Raw genomic sequence first — 19633 nt, 5'->3', positions numbered from 1 at the left:
CAATTTCTAGCTTAAGACAGTCTCATCCATCATTCTCTCAGAAATACTGCTCTGCAGGAGCCTTTTCCTGACAGGACAGACTCATCTTACTACAAATGTTACAACTAATACTACCGACACTACTACTTCTATTACTTATACCAGTACAAATAACACTACTAGTAATAATAGTTCTGTGCGGTTACATTAATAGTAAAGTAAACCCACTACTTACAGCGCTATTACTACAAAGATTAACAGAACTACTAGAACTAGCATATTCTGAGCTGATAGCTAAATACAGAGCAAGACGGGGAGAGAGATAGATGGAGAGACAGGTAATAATACAGAGAGACAGACAGATGGAGAGACCGGTAATAATACAGAGAGACAGACAGATGGAGAGACCGGTAATAATACCGAGAGACAGACAGATGGGGCAAAAGAGGCAATGATGGAAGGAGAGAAAAGTAACTGAAAAAGACAAAGTGAGAGGCAGAAAGAAATTGAGACAGAGGGGGAGAGAGGGAGTGAGGTGATAGTCTCAAAGCCGGTCTCAAATCATAAAATCCCTCTGTTCCTACGAGTCATTAGGTTTTTTGTTAACGACTCTCAGCTCCTGGAACCAAGCGTTTAGGGAGAGAAAGAAGGGTAGAAAGACTGATATAAGGCTGAAAGATGGGGAAGACAGTATAATCACTGAAACAATGGGGGGTGGGAGTGGACTGGGGTCTTTTTTCAGACATCCTCACATGAAACCAGAACACATCAACTACCCCACAACTGACCCCTCGCCGTCCGAGAAACATCCAGCTTACTGCCCATCCACAAGTTAGACATCAGACCAAAAACCATGTTGTTCCTGAGCGCTTTTAGGACTTAATACATGGCTGATCTGTTTTTTTGCTTCCCTCTGGAAAAGTAGTGCATTGTGTTGCCTTCTGGTATGAAATGCGCTATACAAATAAAGTTTGATTTGATTTACTTTCCCCAGAATGGTACCTCAACCTAATACATAACTGGTGTGGCAAACCAAACACAGTGTAAACACATTTCATTCAGTTAACGTCTCATTGTTAAGACACCTGACTGAAGAATGGTAAGGGCACCATCTGGTGGCTAAACAGCATAGGTATAATGTTTCACTTGAGGGGTAGAAGACACAGAATTCGGCTCAGGAACAGCATTTATTTATTGTATAAATCTTAATTTATTTAGCACTTAGTAAACTCTTCTTATAAAACACACAAACAAAAGAAAATCTAATGTATGTCTTCAGTTACCTCAGCTGTTCTAGGGAATTGGGAGTTTTCACCTAGAAAGCCTGGGTATTGGAGCTGCTTTCAGAAGCCTGGTTCCTTTTGAGTTATTTAGCTGCTAGTGGAAGCCTGGGGGTTGTAGTTCTTCAGCTGCAGGAGGAAGCCTGGGTTGGGGCAGATAGACGGCCTGGCAGCCTTCACTTGGCTGAAGGCATCATTGAACGCTAGCCCCTCCCTTGTCATGAGGTAGCCTATCACCATGGAGGAAGAGCGTGACACTCCGGCATTACAGTGAACCAGGACCACGCCTTCCTGGGGGGGGGGGGGGGGGGTAAAGACAGAGAGACCAACATGTAAGGTGTTTGCCTGAAAGGCATGTCCTTTCTAACACTTCCTTCCTTAGAGGTCTCTAATCTGTCATGTACAGGGTAGGAAGGATACCGTTGTAGACAGTCCCCAGTCCCTGCCATGTGCCCCTACCTCTGCCCTGGCCTCCTCTATGAACGCACAGCCTTCTGGAAAATAGGAGGTGATGTCTGTGTCAGGGATGTCCAACAGGGTGACGGTCCTGTAGTGGAGGAGGTGGGGGAAGGGGTTGGCCACACCGTAGGCTACATTCAGGACATGGGTCACCTGGGGGTGGGGGGGCGGGGGGAGCGTTAGTCAGAAGTTGAATTCCTGTATCTGTATCAGTGTTACTGGGCTTACCAGGGGTGTGACAGTAAACTGTGTGTAATATACTGGCCAGTTCCTACCTTGAACTTCCTCAGAACATCCAGGTCATGTGCAGCATCCTGAGAGGCTGCAAAGCAGATAGAGTTTGCATCACAACTCCAGTGTCAAGACTCTGTACCCAACCCTAGATTCTGTAAGTAGGCCTACTTGTTGTTATGGTGAATTATCACCAATATTTAGATATTATTATACATTGTTTACATTATGCATGGGTTTTATAGTTAGGTTGCTGTGTTCTATGATGCCGTGTTAGTATTAGCCTACTGTTAGAATAAAGTAATTTTGCATGACTGACTGGGCTCGGGCCATGTGAACAGAACAGGCACCACATCCACACCACACACAAGTCTCACAAAGCAACAGAAATGGCCGGACGACCCCGACTTGCAGGTCCAAGCAGCTATCTTCAACGAATCCGAAGGCTGCATCCGATGGCTCTTCGACCTGCTGCACGTCCCCGTCCTCACCCAGGGTCTCAATCAGCCGCCGCCCGGTTACAGTGGTTACCCGCGTGCTCTGCTTTTTCAGTCTAGTTTTGGAGAAGCCGTTTATCTCGCAAGTCAGGGAATTCATTGCTCTGTATTCCTTTAAACAGTAACCTTTCCTCACCAAATAAAAAAATGTGTCAAATCCATTTCAATCCAATAGCTCATAAACTGACCAACTCGAAGGTAGATGTTCTAAACAGAAGTCAACGATTTGATCTCGCTGCAGTAAAACAGTCCATAGTCAGCTGTCAAACACGAATGGAAGTGTAGCTACGTAACAGCAATCCATTCCAAATCGTACCATGTCTCTTCTTTTTTGAACTTCTCAGATTTTCGATGACTCGGCCTAGTTCTTTGTAGTATCCATATCTCTGCTTACACCAAGCCAAGCTTACCAGATCTGTGATCAATTTAGACGAGGAAGCTCACGGAGGGAGCATTATCCTGGAACGGGACGCATCCGGTATGTGCGTCGTGTTGCAGGAAACAGCCTCGTTCTGAGCGAAAGAGGGCAACACCTATCTTCTAGCCGGAGCGAAAAAAACAGGGAGACAGCGGGTGGAGTGCGGGGAGATAGCCTAGCTGTTTTCCTTGAATATGGGTGAAATCTAACTCTAAAACACGATTTTCTTAGTATTTATTGTAGCCACACTACATTGCAAAGACATCCGACGCGTTTTGGTTCGAGCAGCAGCCTGATCCAGAACCATGTCGCGGGGCGTAATGCAGCCGAGCCAGCAGAAGCTGGCGGAGAAACTCACCATCCTCAATGATCGGGGGATCGGGATGCTCACCCGCATCTATAACATCAAAAAGGTAGTTGATATATCTTTACTTCAATACAATAAAAATATAATATTGTCATGCCTTAGTTAAGAATGTCCCTATAATTGCCTCCGTTCCTATAGTTGCTAGCTGGATTCTTAGCCGTAGTTACTGTGATGGCTTTCTGGCTAGTTATGCCTGCGAAATATCGGGAAGAGAAGGGAATGCTTCCAAGGCCCAATTTGCTAGTAGATGTCGGCAGGCTAGTAGTAGTAGTAGCTAGCTGTACTAGCGTAGCTAGCTACCTAATCGTTGTGTGACTGTAACATTAGGCAACCTATGGCGGCTGTGAAGTAAATCTATCTAGCTCGGTTTCAGGCCATTTTAATATTTATCGGCAAAGTAGTTAACAGTTATTTTCCAATGGTATATATCGTTATTTAAACAGTAGCTAGCTAGTTAGCTAGCCAGGATCGGATTCTTGAGCCCATGGGTGTTGACGCTCTCTGGTTGATGGGTGGTTTTGGTGCTTGAGCTGACAGCAAATCACGGCCAGCAGCACAAATCAGAACTATTAACTGTAATCTGTACCCGCCGTGACAGAGAAAGTCGGGATGGCAGTTAGAGTGACAGAATTGGATTTGGTGATCCAGAGCCCAAAAAGAGATGTAGAGTATACGACAAAAAGAAGACTATTTGACTGAATGTTTTGGAATTTTTGAGCGTGCGTATGTGGGTGAATGTGTGGGCGGAAGAGAGTGAGAGGAGGGAGGAAGAGATATGAAGAAATAGTAGTAGAGAAATAGTGAGAAAAGTAGGGATCACTGTAAGCCCCATGTAATGACCTAGGCCTATTTGTTAATTTGTGTTTGGACACTCCCTAGCCCTAGATCGCCAAGTTTTTATCAGACAGACAGACAGGCAGACAGATTTGGACCATACATACAGGTGGAGATTGTTTAATGTCTCTTGGGATACACACAACCAGGCCTTCAACACACATACATGAACCCAATCTAGTCCTCATGATAGGACTGTTCTGATTGTCACTTCTGAGGCATAATAAAGTCTGTAATCACTCCACATTAAATACCTCCTTCCTGGTTCCTTAATCATCTGGTTCCTGGCTCATCTGTCCAATCAGGAGAGCTCTGTTCTTCAGCCAGGATGTGCCCAATCAGTGGAACTCTGCTCCTCAGCCAGGATATCTGTCCAATCAGGAGAGCTCTGCTCCTCAGTCAGGATATCTGTCCAATCAGTAGAGCACAGCACCTGTTCTGAAAAGACAGCAACCTGCCCACTCTGTCTATCTCAGCTATACCAGTAACAGTTAGTCTGCACTGCCATGTCATTCTGCATTATACTGTATATCAAGCACAATATAACATAAATAAATAAACTTTGGCTACTTCGTCATATTAAACCAAAAGCCTAGCTTGGTCATATTAGGTTAGAAAGGCTTGTATGGTCATCTTATGTTAGAAAGTCTAGCTTGGTTATATTATTATGTTAGAAAGCCTAGCATGGTCATGTTATATTAGAAAGGTTGACATTGTCATGTTACATTATTAAGCCTAGCTTGGTCATGTTATATTAGAAAGGCAAGCATGGTTGTGTTATGTAATGGCTGTCAATGTTTTCTAGTCTACAGAACTGTAACTGCACATGCAGTGGCCCTGTTGCTTAGCAACAGGCTCACTGGAGATGCAGCCAGAGCAGTAGAGAGCAGCAGAATCTACCTCCTCATATCAGCATGTCAGGTTACCGTGTTTCCATGACGATGTTACTAGCAGTGCATTGGTTCCCAGCTTAGACCAGGTCATCAGTGATGTCATGCATTGACATAGGTGTAATTGACACACAGCAATATAGGTGTGTTTTTCAAAACCAGGTCTGTAGACTGGTGCTAGTCTGCAGCATAGTCTCTCTTCCTTTTTCTTTGTATTCCTTCAAAGAATGAGGAGAATGAGTCAGTAGCTAGGCATGATCAGATGTAAGGACAACTGAGAAATTAGCAATGGGCAGCTTGATGCAGAAGGAAAAAAAGGAAAATGTTTTTTGGTCCATATATAAGATGGTCATCCTTTGCTGGTCCCTGGGACAACAAGTTTGAGAAGCACTGCCATATGATCTAAAGAATTTCAAGGAAATGCCACATCCATACCATGGTTGCCCAATACACGTGATAATGTCGGGCATTTAAGGTTAAGGACTAAGCTACAGTAACACAAATAGCCAGCAACATGCCTTCAGTTTGATCAATCAGTAAGTTAGCAGTCAATCAACACCATATAAACAGGCCTGGTGATGCTGTAGTCCATACTGTGACTAAAACGTGTGACTAGGCCATAACCAGCCAAGAACATATAACCAGAACCAGTCATGTATAAGCACTGAAATATGTTTATAGCTGGAAACCTCCAAGTTCAAGTACAGGAATATGTCTATACTCAGTCAGCAGTGTAATCTGTCTAAAGCCCGAACCAGTAATGTATAAGCGCTGGAATGTATTTTTCTCACATCAATAAATGCAGTTTGAAAATAACACCCTACTGATATTGTGGTATACAATGCTCTCTGAAACGGGGTTGTTCTAGAATAGGTGACCTTCTGTGCTACCCATGCATGCTGTTCCCTCTGCCTCTCCCCTGACCCTCCCCCCCTACCCAGCACCGAGGTCAGGGGGCAGCCAGAGGTCAACAGGAACAGGAAGTGTAGACCTCTGTCTCGTCCAGCGATGTCAGGTTGTGTACAGAGCCAGGATGGGGCAGCGCCTCAGTAGTTAGGGGTGGTTCACTCTGCTGCCCCCACATGGAACCATGTAGCCTAACACCTGTTCTGTTTATCTAAGCCCTTGTTTGAACTAGCTCTGCATGTTAGTTGCTTTGGAGCCTGTTTTGATGTCTACCTCTCTCTCTTTCTGTTACAACGCTTCCCCCCCAGCAAGGACAAGTTTGGAAGGTTTGCACAGCTTTCTCACCTTCCCTGAATCTCAACCTCCTTCTCCTCCTTCCCCTCTCCCCTCCTCTCGCTCTCTGCCTAGTCCCATGTTCCATCCCCCCCTTTCTATGTTACTGGTGTACCCTAGCACTGGTGAATGAGATACCCTATTTTAAACGCAACAGAGCCTGACAATTTCCTCAGAATCTGTGCTGTCTTTTTATTTTCTCCAGACAGGAAGTTTTGGGATAGCATGTCTCGACACAGGAAGTGTGTACGCTGGCTTCTGTGTGAGGGTCTCACTGGAGAGTATTAGCTTTGTACTAGGCTAGCTACAAGGGTAGCTTTTATGTGATCCCATAAAAGGATTGAAACAAGGATTGCTTTGATATGATGTACAAGACTATCTATAGTGCTAATTAATGTGACGACAAAACAATGCAGGAGCATATGTGCTAGACTAGCTAATACGACAAGGCTTGCATGTTAGACTATCTACATTCCAGGCTAGATAATAATCATGACAAGACTTGGCAATCATCTTCATGCTAATATGGCCTCCAGTGAATGCTAGCTGTAGTGTCTGTCTGTGTGTAAGTTAGGGAGTGCTCTGTGTTGTCTCACCCTCTGTTTGACTAGTCCTTGTCCCTCAGAAATCTGTGTTGCTAATGCTAACCATCAATTTTTTAAGTACAGCTACAAGCTAATGCTAATCACCTATTTTTGTAGCTCAACCACAAGCTAATGGTAACTAACTGTAGCTTCAGCTGAGCCACAAGCTCATGCTAACTAACTGTATCTTTAACTAACTGTAACTTCATTTGAGACACAAGAAAATGCTAACCTATGTATCTGTAGTTGATGCTAACCATTTGTGTGTAGTCCAGAAAATAAGCTAATGCTACCCATTTGCATGTGTACCTTTAACATAAGCTAATCCTAACCAACTGGATGTGTGTTTTACACACTAGCATGCTTAGGCTAACTCAATGTGATGACCTTCACACCAAATTAAAATCCCTCTGTTAGAGAAGCTAACTGACTTGTTAGAGAAGCTAACTGACTTGAGAGAGGCTGCACCAAGTAGGACAGAATGGTGAGTGTAGGAACACTACCAGGCTTTAGTCCAGCTGGAGACTTACCCATAATAACCTACTTGTAGTGAGGAAACAAGCACCAGCTGACTCAAGCCTGTGTCGTCTGTGCTTTATCGTTTCATTTTGTATTTTGGCAATTGCCAATACCATGCAAAATGAAAAGCTGCTGTGTGTGGCTGTCAAGCCGTAATGTGAGGTTGCTGCTGTAATGGCAGATCATAACACTACATAAGCATACAGAGAGGTGGTGAAGGTGTAGGTAGAAAAGGTATGGACGGCTGTGTGTCTGTTGTTGTTGCTGTTGACAGTCTTAATGTGTTCAGCCTCCTGGTGAGAGTAAGTTTTTAAGGCAGCTTATAGCAGCTTACAACTAATAAGGTGTAGACGCCATCACTACAATCTGTGTTCTTGCACACGCATGCGCAGCCTCATCCTCATCACATAACACTACGTCTCCCACAATGCACGTCTGCTTCTACACCCAGTTAATGTTAGAGCAATCACCCTGAGAGCGCCACCCAGTGGAAAACTAGTGGACTAGACAGGACAAACCAAGCAGAACTAAACTTCTGAATCCTTTGGGACTTGAATGATTGAGGCAGCTAAAAGCTAAGACAAACACAGGGAACATTCTTAGCCAGGGCTCTCTCTCAATTCCCTCCTTTTCCCCCTCTCTTTTCTCTCAATTCATTTCTCTCTCCTGCACGTGCTTGCCCTCATTTTCCGTTTTTCTTTCATCTGTCTCTCTCTCTCGTTCTGTCTTTTCCTCCTCCCTCTTTCTCTTCAGTTTCTCTGTACTGTCTCCTATTCATCCTCAAGCTGTGTTCATCTCCCCTCATCCTGCTGGTCATGCCCATGTAACACTCAGCCCTTTTCCACTAACACGCACATGCTGGATGTCTGCTAGGCTGCTGGAGCTGTGGCTGTGCCATGTTGATCTGTCCTCTGCTCTACCCGCTCCCCCCTCAGGCATGTGGAGACCCCAAGGCCAAGCCCTCATACCTGGTGGACAAGAACCTGGAGTCGGCTGTCAAGTTCATCGTCCGGAAGTTCCCTGCTGTCGAGACCAGGAACAACAACGTAAGTCGTGTCCACTCACTTCCTGTCAGACAGGAAGTTGTCATCCACCATTATCAGGATCTCAATGTTTTTGTTTGGTGTTGATTGGATGAGTTGTGCGTGCTTGTGTGTTTGTATGTGTGTGCATGTTTTTGAATGCAAAGTAATTTTATGATCACATAACCATACCATTGATTGATTCTTATCTTTGTATGTCTTGTCAGATGTATCAGAGCTGATTTTGTGGTATTGGTCAGAATGTTAGCTTTGCTCTTGGATCAGGTTCAGACTGTTAGCTTTGCTGTGTTATTGTGTTGCTAACTGGCTCAGAACAATGTACAGCTTCATCACATTTAACTGTCAACTGGTCCCTTACGTTGTTTTCTTTGTTTGTCCTTTTTTCTATGTTTTGTTTTGCATGCCTTAACTTGGCTTTTTCTGGATTGTTCTTTTTGGTAAGTTTGTTCGATTTTGTTCTATTTTGCTTTGCTAAGCTTTGCTTCATCTTGGTTTGTGTGGTAGAACAGCTTTAGTCAGCTGAAAACCACCTAGACCCAAGGAACCCACAACCTGAATAATATTTCCCCCTCCCAGTCTCCTACTGGACAAACAGTCCTCATTCTGGTCTCCTGTTGGTCAAACTATCCATGAGCTTCAGTCTCATTCTGCATCAGGTCTTGGGTTCTGTGGTTTAGTGCTGCAGACTTTCTGTCAAGCTGGTATTGTAGGAACTGTACTGTCACAGTTAGTCCTGGCTGACATACACTTCAACTTAGATTTAAGTTAAACAGTGGGACATCTATGGAGTTAATGTATTGGATATTCAGTGTGGAGTATACATGAGTTGGAATTGACAAAAACATTTCCGGTGGCTTTGGTAGCTCAAGCTGCCTGCATGTGTTTGACCTATGTGAGCAGTGTTGGGGAATCTAGTATGAAAAGGAAGTTACTACAGCATGTAGTTAACTGGGACTAGCATTTATTGTGCTTTGAGAGACACAGAGAGATATTTTGTAAGAAGAATAATCCCCATTAAATTCACAAAATCTAATATAGTGGGGTAGAAGACAAAGACTGATCAGTAGTCATTTCTTAAAAAAATAAATGGTCATGAATGTAGTGCAGTTAACCGTTGTGGTTTCTATAGTTTACTATACCACTGAATAGTTTTAAGTTATATTAATGAACTATTGAAAACACACTAGCTAGTTGAATTACCACCAAGCTACTCACAGTAAAATATGGCGACCCTTTTCCCCAGCACCGCAAGCGAGAATGGCTAATATGGGTCTTCCTGTGTATACTCTGGTCCACTTGACTCTGAAGTGACTTTCTGACTAACCTGACCTTGGAGCACATATGCAGTGGCTGTGGCAACCTAGAAATCCCCTGCCCGCTAATTAGCATAGCATGTAGCTGCCTAGAAATCGCATGCCCCTAATTAGCATAGCATGTAGCTGCTTTGAAATCCCCACTAGTTAGCTTAGTATGTAGAAGCTCAGACAACAATGTCAAACTAATGAGCTAATATGACATTAATTAATATTATATTTCACAGTATTCCACTGGCCACTTCATGTGTGTTTTGAGGTCACCAACCAATGAGATCTAAAGGGTTGAAGAGGGCCTTAAAACAGTTGAAGGGTTAAAACAGTAGCTTAGCAGCTGACTGCTTGACTGCAAGGCTCATGTCCAGTAGCCAGACTGCACCTACTAGAGACATAAGTCTGCCTGGCAGCTCTGACCCGACTGTGGAACGCTGGACATGTTACTTGGTCTTTACTAGTCACATGTCTGTTGGAACACGCTACATGGCTGTGGCCCTGACGTGTGTGTCTGTGTATGCGTGTGTCCACAGCAACAGCTCGCCCAGCTGCAGAAGGAGAAGTCTGAGATCCTGAAGAACCTAGCCCTATACTACTTCACCTTTGTCGATGTCATGGAATTCAAGGTCAGGCTCCACCAGGGAGGAAACACTGTAGCTAGACCACTGAAACCTTGTCTGAGTGCTGTTTGAATGTTATACATTTGGTGCAAATATTCGAGTTATGAATTCCTGGATTTGTCCTGAATATTCTATTCTGTACTGGGGATTATTCCCCCTTGACTGTTAGAATATGTGAACATGAGCTAACACCATATCTTCTTCTCCTAGGACCATGTCTGTGAACTACTGAACACTATTGATGCCTGCCAAGTCTTCTTTGATATTGTAAGTCTGTCTCTACGTCCCTATGAAAGAAGAGAATCTCGGGGGTTTCCGTAGCAGCCAGTTGTACAGAAGTGCCTCTTTTGTCTGTGTAGACGGTGAACTTTGACCTGACCAAGAACTACCTGGATCTAGTGGTGACCTACACAACACTAATGATGCTGCTGTCCAGAATCGAGGAGAGGAAGGCCATCATCGGCCTTTACAACTACGCCCACGAGATGACCCACGGCGCTAGGTACTGCTAGCCCGCTAATCCTAATAGTGGACTGTGATGCCTGTTGGCACTAGACACTGCTAGCCCACTAAATCTTTTACCAGCCTGTTCATGTGACCACAGGTAGGGTAATGATGGGGTGTGTTGGTGACTGTGTTCTGCGTTGCCATAGTGACCGGGAGTACCCCCGTCTGGGGCAGATGATCGTAGATTACGAGAACCCCCTGAAGATGATGATGGAAGAGTTTGTCCCTCACGGCAAGGTGAGTTAGGCTAGCCACAGGACCCGTGACAGGTAGTCTGGCTATACAGGAGGTAGCCACACTGGTCATACTTACGTTTTCCACTTGTTTTCCTCTCCTCCTCCACCCTCCACTCCTTTCTTTTTATCTTCTCCACTCTCCAGTCTCTGTCGGAGGCTCTGGTGTCTCTTCAGATGGTCTACCCCAGGAGGAACCTGTCAGCTGACCAGTGGAGGAACGCTCAGCTGCTCAGTCTCATCAGCGCCCCCAGCACCATGCTGAACCCTGCCCAATCAGACACGGTCAGTAGCCTGCCCTGGCCAATCAGACACTGTCCACACCCAGCACCTGCCAATCAGACACAGTGTTAGAAGTGGGACCAATGTTGCTGTTCGTTGCAGATGCCATGTGAATATTTGTCCCTGGACGCCATGGAGAAATGGATCGTGTGTAAGTGAACCTCTCATTACCATCACATGCACTCAGGCTGTCATACACGCACACCTACCGACAACATGAGTTTCACAGTGGCAACCTTGAGCAAGTCAGCATTGGGTTTAGCATCATGCTAACATTTCCATTGGGGTGAATGGCGCGCGCTAACGCCCTGCGTCCCCGCAGTTGGGTTCATCCTGTGCCACGCGGTGCTGAGCAGCGACGCGGCGGCCCTCAGCCTGTGGAAGCTGGCCCTGCAGAGCTCCACCTGCCTGTGCCTGTTCAGGGACGAGGTGTTCCACATACACAAGGCCGCCGAGGACCTGTTTGTAAACATCCGCGGGTGAGGCAACACGCACACCTGAACACATTTCCTTTTAGTCATTTAGCAGACGCTCTCATCCAGAGCGACTCACAGTAAGTACAGGGACACACACACACACCTGAACACACACACACACACCTGAACACACACACACCCCTGAACACACACGGTACACACGAGAACGCGCACACACAGACATAGCATACACACACACTCGCATGTAGACACGGCGTATGAATGCACGTGCATGTCGGTTTGTGTAAACCACGTCTCCTGTGTTTCAGCTACAATAAACGTATCAATGACATCAGAGAGTGCAAGGAGCAGGCCCTCTCTCACGCGTACGTACCCCCTCCTCTGCCCTCTCTTCTGTCTCTCCTCCCCCCCCCTTTCCACCCAACCTTTCACCTTTTTCTGCTCCTCCATTTTCTCTCACCTCCTTCTCCTCTCTATCTCCATCTTCTCAACCATTTATTAACCTGAGTAAATGATGTATGAAGCATTAACTGTGCGCGCGCGCGCCTACGCGTGTGTGTTCGTGTTACAGTGGTTCAATGCACAGAGAAAGGCGTAAGTTCCTGAGGTCTGCTCTGAAGGAGCTGGCTACTGTCCTCGCTGACCAGCCTGGTCTGCTGGGTCCCAAGGTACACACAGAATCTCTCTGTCTCTGTCTGTCTGTCTGTCTGTCTGTCTCTGTCACACACACACAATCTGTCATACACACATACTCACAGAAAACACCATCTCTCTCTCTGCCAGCGGAAATGAGCCTTTTGGCTATAATTGGGTGCATTTACATTTTAATGTTCATGAATGCACACTGTCCCTCTTGATCAAATACATTTCATTGAAATTGAAAAACTCACTCACTCACTCACTCACTCACACACACACAGTTTCACCCGTGTGTTCACATCTCTCTCCCTCGTACCCAGGCTCTGTTTGTGTTCATGGCTCTGTCGTTCGCCCGCGATGAGATTATCTGGCTGCTGCGGCACGCCGACAACATCCAGAAGAAGAGCACAGACGACTTCATCGACAAGTAAGATGGAGGGAGGGGGGGGGGGTGGGATCCAGAGTCCATGCCGGACACTCTTACACGCCACGCGAATAACGGTGCAGAACGGACATGAGCTGAGCTCCCTCGTACCGCCCCTGTCCTCAGACACATAGCAGAGCTGATCTTCTACATGGAGGAGCTGAGGGCTCACGTCAGGAAGTACGGCCCGGTGATGCAGCGCTACTACGTCCAGTACCTGTCCGGCTTCGATGCCGTGGTGCTCAACGAGCTGGTGCAGGTGGGTGACACACGCACGCACGCGTACGCACGTTACACCTGACGCTGGATTGGTTGACATGCGTGTGTACCAAGCATGACGTGCATCACGTACACCCCCTCCCCCCCCCGAGAGGCCTTTCTAAGCGGATCTCTCCTGCAGAACCTTTCGGTGTGTCCGGAGGACGAGTCGATCATCATGTCCTCATTCGTCAACACGATGACCTCTCTCAGCGTCAAACAAGGTAACCGTGGATACGGCTCTCTGGGGTTTTGGCCCTGCCACTATTTCGATGTGGTCATGTTGCAGTGGGGTTACAGTAGGGTTGTGTTCATGTTACAGTGTGGTTGTGTTCATGGTACAGTGGGGTTACAGTAGGGTTGTGTTCATGTTACAGTAGGGTTGTGTTCTGTTAGTGTGATTGTGTTCATGTTACAGTGGGGTTACAGTGTGGTTGTGTTCATGTTACAGTGGAGGATGGTGACGTGTTTGACTTCCGGGGCATGAGGCTGGACTGGTTTCGTCTGCAGGTACGTAATACTAGCTAGACTGACCAGGTTGACCAGGGTAACTAGCTAGACTAACTAGACTGACCAGGCTAACTAGCGAGACTAACTAGACTGACCAGGCTAACTAGCTAGACTAACTAGACTGACCAGGCTGATCAGGCTAACTAGCTAGACTAACGAGACTGACCAGGCTAACTAGCTAGACTAACTAGACTGGCCAGGCTGACCAGGCTAACGAGCTAGACTAACTAGTCTGACCAGGCTAACTAGCTAGACTAACTAGATATTTATATTATTGATATAGATATTTATTTCAAATGTCAAGCTGAAGTAATTGTGTGTTTTTCAGGCCTACACCAGTGTGTCGAAGGCGTCTCTGGGCATAGCGGACCACCGTGAGCTGGGCAAGATGATGAACACCATCATCTTCCACACCAAGATGGTGGACTCCCTGGTGGAGATGCTGGTGGAGACCTCAGACCTCTCTATCTTCTGGTACAACCCAGCCCTCCTCACCCTCTCCCCACAACCCCTCAGTTTCTTCTCCTCACCCCTACCTCCCTCTCTCCTAATCCCCACCTCTCTCCTCACCCCCACCTCTCTATCTCTATCTCTCTCTATCTCTCTCTCTATCTCTCTCTCCCCTCACTTCTCTCCTCACCCCTATTCTTCCAGTGGAGGTCAGGTATAGTTATGTCTTGTGTGACGTGCTCCTCCTGTCTCTGGTAGCTTCTACAGCCGGGCATTTGAGAAGATGTTCCAGCAGTGTCTGGAGCTGCCCTCTCAGTCGCGCCACTCCATCTCCTTCCCTCTGCTCTGCACACACTTCATGAGCTGCACCCACGAGCTCTGCCCAGAGGAGGTAAGGACTGCAGCCTGGACACACACACACACACACACACACACACATCCTCGGAACAATCCTCCTCCTTCACCCTCATCCTCATCTTCCTCCTGTCTATGAATGTATGTGTCTGCGTGACTGTGTGTGTGTGACTGGTTACTGCGTGTCTCTGTGTGTGACTGCGTGTCTCAGTGTGTGTGTGTCTGCGTGTCTCAGTGTGTGTGACTGCATGTCTCAGTGTGTGTGTGAGACTGCGTGTCTCATTGTGTGTGTGTGTGTGCGTGTGTGTGTGACTGTGTGTGTGACTGCGTGTCTCAGTGGGTGACTGCGTGTCTCAGTGTGTGTGTGTCTGTGTGTGTGACTGCGTGCGTGTGTGTGACTGCGTGTCTCAGTGTGTGGGTGTGTGTGTGTGTGACTGCGTGCGTGTGTGTGACTGCGTGTCTCAGTGTGTGCGTGTGTGTGTGACTGTGTGTGAGACTGCGTGTCTCAGTGGGTGACAGTGAGCTCCCTCCACCTCCATGCTCTGGTCCTGAGTAGTTAACTACCTGTGTGTGTGTGTGCTTGCCCCCAGCGGCATCACATTGGAGACCGCAGCCTGTCTCTCTGCAACATGTTCCTGGACGAGATGGCCAAGCAGGCCCGCAACCTCATCACCGACATCTGCACTGAGCAGTGCACACTGAGCGACCAGGTCAGACTCCCCCACACACATACACACACACACCTGCTCGGTGACAAGGTCAGACACCCGCGCTCACGCGTTTAGACAAACAGCAAATTGCCGTCTGACAGTGTATATGAAGTCTATGATAGTTATTGCTGACCCTGTGTGTGTGTGCGTGCGTGTGTGCACAGCTGCTGCCCAAGCACTGTGCTAAGACCATCAGCCAGGCGGTGAACAAGAAGTCTAAGAAGCAGACGGGGAAGAAGGGCGAGCCGGAGAGAGAGAAGCCTGGGGTGGAGAGCATGAGGAAGAACAGACTGCTGGTCACCAAGTAGGAGCAGGGGGAGGGGGGGGGGGGTGTGGAGGGGAGGGGGGGCGGGGGGGTGTGTGTGGAGGGGAGGGTGAGAGAGAGCGTGAGAGAGAGACTGTGTATGTGTGTGTGGGGGGGGGGGTGGGTGGTGAGAGAGGGAGTGTGGGGGTTGTGGAAAGCCTGTTGGGGTGTTGTGTTAATCAATGACTGAGGCTGTCTGGGGAATCTTTTCAGTGATAAGAGTCAGTTTGATGGTGTGTGTGTGTGTGTGTGTGTGTTCCAGTCTGGACAAGCTGCACACCGCCCTCTCAGAGCTTTGCTTCTCCATCAACTACGTGCCCAACATGGTGGTGTGGGAGCACACCTTCACTCCTCGCGAGTACCTCACCTCCCACCTGGAGATACGCTTCACCAAGTACGTACACACACACACAGACATATACGGTCCACACACACCCCACGGTCCATTCATTTTGTGATTGAGTTCCATTCTGGGGGTGCTTGTCATTCTCAGACACCACCAGTGTCTCCCAGACAGCTTGAGACTAGAAAGGTCGACGTATACCACGATCACACCGAGCTGGCACACATCTGAAGCACAAACCCGAAATAGGCTGCGTTGTATGCCAACCCTAACCCTCCCCCCCCCCCCTCCCAGGTCCATTGTGGGGATGACCATGTATAACCAGGCCACGCAGGAGATCGCCAAGCCGTCAGAGCTGCTGACCAGTGTGCGGGCCTACATGACGGTGCTGCAGTCCATAGAGAACTACGTGCAGATCGACATCACGCGCGTCTTCAACAACGTGCTGCTGCAGCAGACCCAGCACCTGGACAGTCATGGAGAACCCACCATCACCAGCCTCTACACCAACTGGTGGGCACACACACACACACACACGCTCTCTCTCACACTCATTTACTCACTCACTCACTCTCACACACACTCACTCACTCACTCTCACACACACACACACGCTCTCTCTCACACTCACTCACTCACTCTCACACACACACACACACGCTCTCTCGCACACACACACACGCTCCCTATCACACACACACACACACACAATCACATGCAGTTCTCACATGCTTAGGTATTCAAACAGCCACATGTTTAGATATGCATTTAAAAAAGACTGCACACACTCAGTTGTATGATGTGTGTGTGTGTGTGTGTGCAGGTACCTGGAGACCCTGCTGCGTCAGGTCAGTAACGGCCACATCGCCTACTTCCCAGCCATGAAGGCCTTCGTCAACCTTCCCACGGAGAACGAGCTCACCTTCAACGCCGAGGAGTATTCTGACATCTCTGGTGAGCATGCCGCACACACACACACACACAACCCTATCTGAGCAGGAGTGTTATACTAATCTGAGGTGTGTGTGTGCTGCAGAGATGCGCTCCCTGTCAGAGCTGCTGGGGCCGTACGGGATGAAGTTCCTGAGTGAGAGTCTGATGTGGCACATCTCCTCCCAGGTGGCAGAGCTCAAGGTGAGAACACACACACACACACACAAGTTGATCTAAACCCTGCCAGGTAGACCAGGTGGTGTGATGAGTGGTATTTCTCCCTGTAGAAACTGGTGGTCGACAACGTGGAGGTGCTGACTCAGATGAGGACCAGCTTTGACAAACCAGAACAGATGGCTGCGCTCTTCAAGAAGCTCTCCTGTAAGTCTGTCTCTCTCTCTCTCTCTCTCTCTCTCTCTCTCTGTACCTCTCTCTCTCTGTATCTCTCTCTCTGTATCTCTCTCTCTGCATCTCTCTCTCTGTATCTCTCTCTCTGTATCTCTCTCTCTGTATCTCTCTCTCTGTATCTCTCTCTCTCTCTCTCTCTCTCTCTCTCTGTACCTCTCTCTCTCTGTATCTCTCTCTCTGTATCTCTCTCTCTGCATCTCTCTCTCTGTATCTTTCTCTCTGTATCTCTCTCTCTCTCTCTCTCTCTCTCTCTCTCTCTCTCTCTCTCTCTCTCTCTCTCTCTCTCTCTCTCTCTCTCTCTCTCTCTCTCTCTCTCTCTCTCTCTCTCTCTCTCTCTCTCTCTCTCTCTCTCTCTCTCTCTCTCTCTCTCTCTCTCTCTCTCTCTCTCTCTCTCTCTCTCTCTCTCTCTCTCTCTCTCTCTCTCTCTCTCTCTCTCTGTGCCTCTCTCTCTGTGCCTCTCTCTCCATGTCTCTGTCCTGTCTGCCTTCACCTCTGACCGTGTTGTCGTTGTGTTCCAGCTGTCGACAGCGTTCTGAAGAGGATGACCATCATCGGCGTCATCCTCTCCTTCCGCTCTCTCGCACAAGAGGCACTCCGCGACGTAAGCCAATCCAGACACAGCCCCGCACACCTCCCAGCCAATCCCGGCACATCAATCCTACCCATCACGCAGCAGTGCTCTAACCCCCTCCCGCCCTCCCCAGGTGCTGTCCTGTCATATCCCCTTCCTGGTCAGTTCTGTGGAGGACTTCAAAGATCACATCCCCAGGGAGACTGACATGAAGGTGGGACGCGCACACAAACACGCATCTAAAAACACACTCTCGCCTCTATCTGTACCCGCACACACACCCGCACGTGTTCAGTGTTTACCTGTGTGACATCACTTCCTGCGTGTGCAGGTGGCCATGAACGTGTACGAGCTGTCGTCTGCGGCCGGTCTGCCCTGCGAGATCGACCCCGCACTGGTGGTGGCGCTGTCCTCCCAGAAGTCTGGTGAGACACACACACACCCACACACCATACACACGCACGCACACACATTTTTACACACGCCTTTCTCAGTTGGCCTGTCATTAATAGTGTTTGTGTGTGTGTGTGTGTTGCAGAGAACATCAGTCCAGAGGAGGAGTACAAGATCGCCTGTCTTCTGATGGTGTTTGTGGCCGTCTCCATGCCAACGCTGGCCAGCAACGTCATGTCCCAGTACAGCCCGGCGATCGAAGGTAGCCACGGCAACCGCCATGCCGCGGAAATCGGAACAGAAATGTCTCCGGATGGGTTCTGATGCTGCGTTTCGGTTATCCTACGCCGAGTTTTAAGGCTTTGTGTGTGTTTGTCTCGTCTCAGGCCACTGTAACAACATCCACTGCTTGGCCAAGGCCATCAACCAGATAGCTGCTGCTCTCTTTACTATCCACAAGGGAAGCATCGAGGACCGTCTCAAGGAGTTCCTGGCTGTACGTACCACAAACACACACACACACACGCATAAATACACACTTAAATCAATCCTGACGAGCAGTGCTAACCCTGTATGCGTGTGTGCAGCTGGCCTCCTCCAGCCTGTTGAAGATCGGTCAGGAAACAGACAAGATGACAACACGCAACCGAGAGTCTGTCTACCTCCTGCTGGACATGGTCAGTACTGCAGCCTCCCTCTCCCCTTCCAACGCTGTCACACACACACTCACGCCAACAGGCTTGCTGAAGTGTGTGTGTGTGTGTGTGTTCCAGATCGTGCAGGAGTCTCCGTTCCTCACCATGGACCTGCTGGAGTCGTGTTTCCCGTACGTTCTCCTGAGGAATGCCTACCACGCCGTGTACAAGCAGAGCATCAGTGCCTCTGCCTAGGACCCAGAACCCAGAACCCAGCACGGGGACTCAGTCCCTGGCCCGGGCCCCGTCCCAACAGTCTGCAGTGGCCTCCTCCTCTCCATTCCTCCTCTGAGTCATCAGAGCAGACCAGAGCCACGCTCCCCTCCAGCAGGAAGCCACTCCAGACCCCGGGGACGCCGTCGCCCTCCGCTGGCCGCTGTCGACACTGCGGCCATCCTCCATCACGATGACATCATATTAACGCGCCGTCGTTTTGAAAAAGGTCATAGTCGCCTATACTGTATGTTTTGGTTGATTTAAGAAAAGAAAAACGAACAAACAAAACAACGACAAAAAAAAAGAGAAAAATCCTAGTGACACTAAACACTAAAACATCCATTTTTGACAAAGCATCGGTGTTTCAACATATTGTAGAGATGATATAAAATAAACTGTTGTGGATAATGGTGGGGGGGGGGGGTAGGGGAGTTGGGGGGGGGGTTAGGGGGGGTGTCTCTCTATCCTGCTGCGATCATGACGGGCTGCAGCCGCAACGACAAAACCAGTGATTCTTTCTTTTTTAGGTGGTTTAGATTTTGTGGGGTATCTTCTGTGCGGTCTTTTCTTCTTCAGTGTGAACATGTGTGTTTTTTACAGGTTTTGTTTTGATCTGAATGATTTGCCAAATCCTCCCTGGGGGTGTAACAGAGAGACATGCAGGCCGGCACACTGGCTTAGTGACCAGAAGCACCTGGT

General features: G+C 48.1%; 2 protein-coding genes across 6 annotated transcripts; one reads left to right on the top strand and one right to left on the bottom strand.

Annotated features, from left to right (window-relative positions):
- Positions 1-1154: 1154 nt before the first annotated feature.
- On the bottom strand, positions 1155-2867 carry LOC146261199 (dual specificity protein phosphatase 19-like). 2 transcript variants are annotated; one of them, XM_084667492.1, is made up of 4 exons: positions 2318-2867; positions 1994-2040; positions 1719-1871; positions 1155-1550 (listed from the first exon to the last, which is right to left on the bottom strand). In XM_084667492.1, exons 1-4 carry the CDS (start codon positions 2544-2546, stop codon positions 1350-1352), a joined length of 630 nt encoding a protein of 209 aa, XP_084523618.1. In that variant the 5' UTR covers positions 2547-2867; the 3' UTR covers positions 1155-1349. The 2 variants fall into 2 exon arrangements, with proteins under 2 accessions (XP_084523618.1, XP_084523619.1); XM_084667493.1 differs by having other exon boundaries at positions 2327-2866.
- Positions 2868-2997: 130 nt separating this feature from the next.
- nckap1 (NCK-associated protein 1) lies at positions 2998-19351 on the top strand. Of its 4 annotated transcripts, none has more exons than XM_084667486.1 (32): positions 2998-3277; positions 6170-6187; positions 8233-8343; positions 10181-10273; positions 10478-10534; positions 10627-10769; positions 10921-11011; positions 11155-11292; positions 11392-11440; positions 11612-11768; positions 12035-12091; positions 12298-12394; positions 12686-12792; positions 12916-13048; positions 13190-13271; positions 13499-13557; positions 13886-14031; positions 14266-14398; positions 14952-15071; positions 15236-15375; positions 15638-15769; positions 16013-16231; positions 16542-16672; positions 16755-16852; positions 16939-17032; positions 17578-17660; positions 17764-17844; positions 17962-18055; positions 18169-18285; positions 18410-18519; positions 18611-18700; positions 18797-19351. In XM_084667486.1, the coding sequence occupies exons 1-32, from the start codon at positions 3170-3172 to the stop codon at positions 18911-18913; spliced, it is 3405 nt and encodes a 1134-aa protein (XP_084523612.1). In that variant the 5' UTR covers positions 2998-3169; the 3' UTR covers positions 18914-19351. The 4 variants fall into 4 exon arrangements, with proteins under 4 accessions (XP_084523612.1, XP_084523613.1, XP_084523615.1 ...); XM_084667487.1 differs by having other exon boundaries at positions 2999-3277; positions 10187-10273; XM_084667489.1 differs by lacking the exon at positions 6170-6187 and having other exon boundaries at positions 2999-3277; positions 10187-10273.
- The last annotated feature ends 282 nt before the right edge of the window (positions 19352-19633 follow it).

This window comes from Hypomesus nipponensis, chromosome 12, assembly GCF_054491055.1.
Source record: "Hypomesus nipponensis isolate SF chromosome 12, ASM5449105v1, whole genome shotgun sequence".
NCBI classification, from domain to species: domain Eukaryota; kingdom Metazoa; phylum Chordata; class Actinopteri; order Osmeriformes; family Osmeridae; genus Hypomesus; species Hypomesus nipponensis.
The sequence above is the reverse complement of the archived record's forward strand: the minus strand, read 5'-3'. Positions and strand labels throughout refer to the sequence as shown.

Bases quoted from the DNA above. Each gene is read 5' to 3' on its own strand.
- nckap1 (XM_084667486.1), top strand. From the start codon at position 3,170: ATGTCGCGGGGCGTAATGCAGCCGAGCCAGCAGAAGCTGGCGGAGAAA. The intron at 10,535-10,626 runs GTAAGTCTGTCT...TTGTCTGTGTAG, and splicing joins GCCAAGTCTTCTTTGATATT to ACGGTGAACTTTGACCTGAC. The intron at 17,661-17,763 runs GTAAGCCAATCC...CGCCCTCCCCAG, and splicing joins CACAAGAGGCACTCCGCGAC to GTGCTGTCCTGTCATATCCC.
- LOC146261199 (XM_084667492.1), bottom strand. From the start codon at position 2,546: ATGAATTCCCTGACTTGCGAGATAAACGGCTTCTCCAAAACTAGACTG. The intron at 2,041-2,317 runs GTGTGTGGTGTG...TCTGCTTTGCAG, and splicing joins TCTGTTGCTTTGTGAGACTT to CCTCTCAGGATGCTGCACAT. The intron at 1,551-1,718 runs GTAGGGGCACAT...CCCCCCCCCCAG, and splicing joins TAGAGGAGGCCAGGGCAGAG to GAAGGCGTGGTCCTGGTTCA.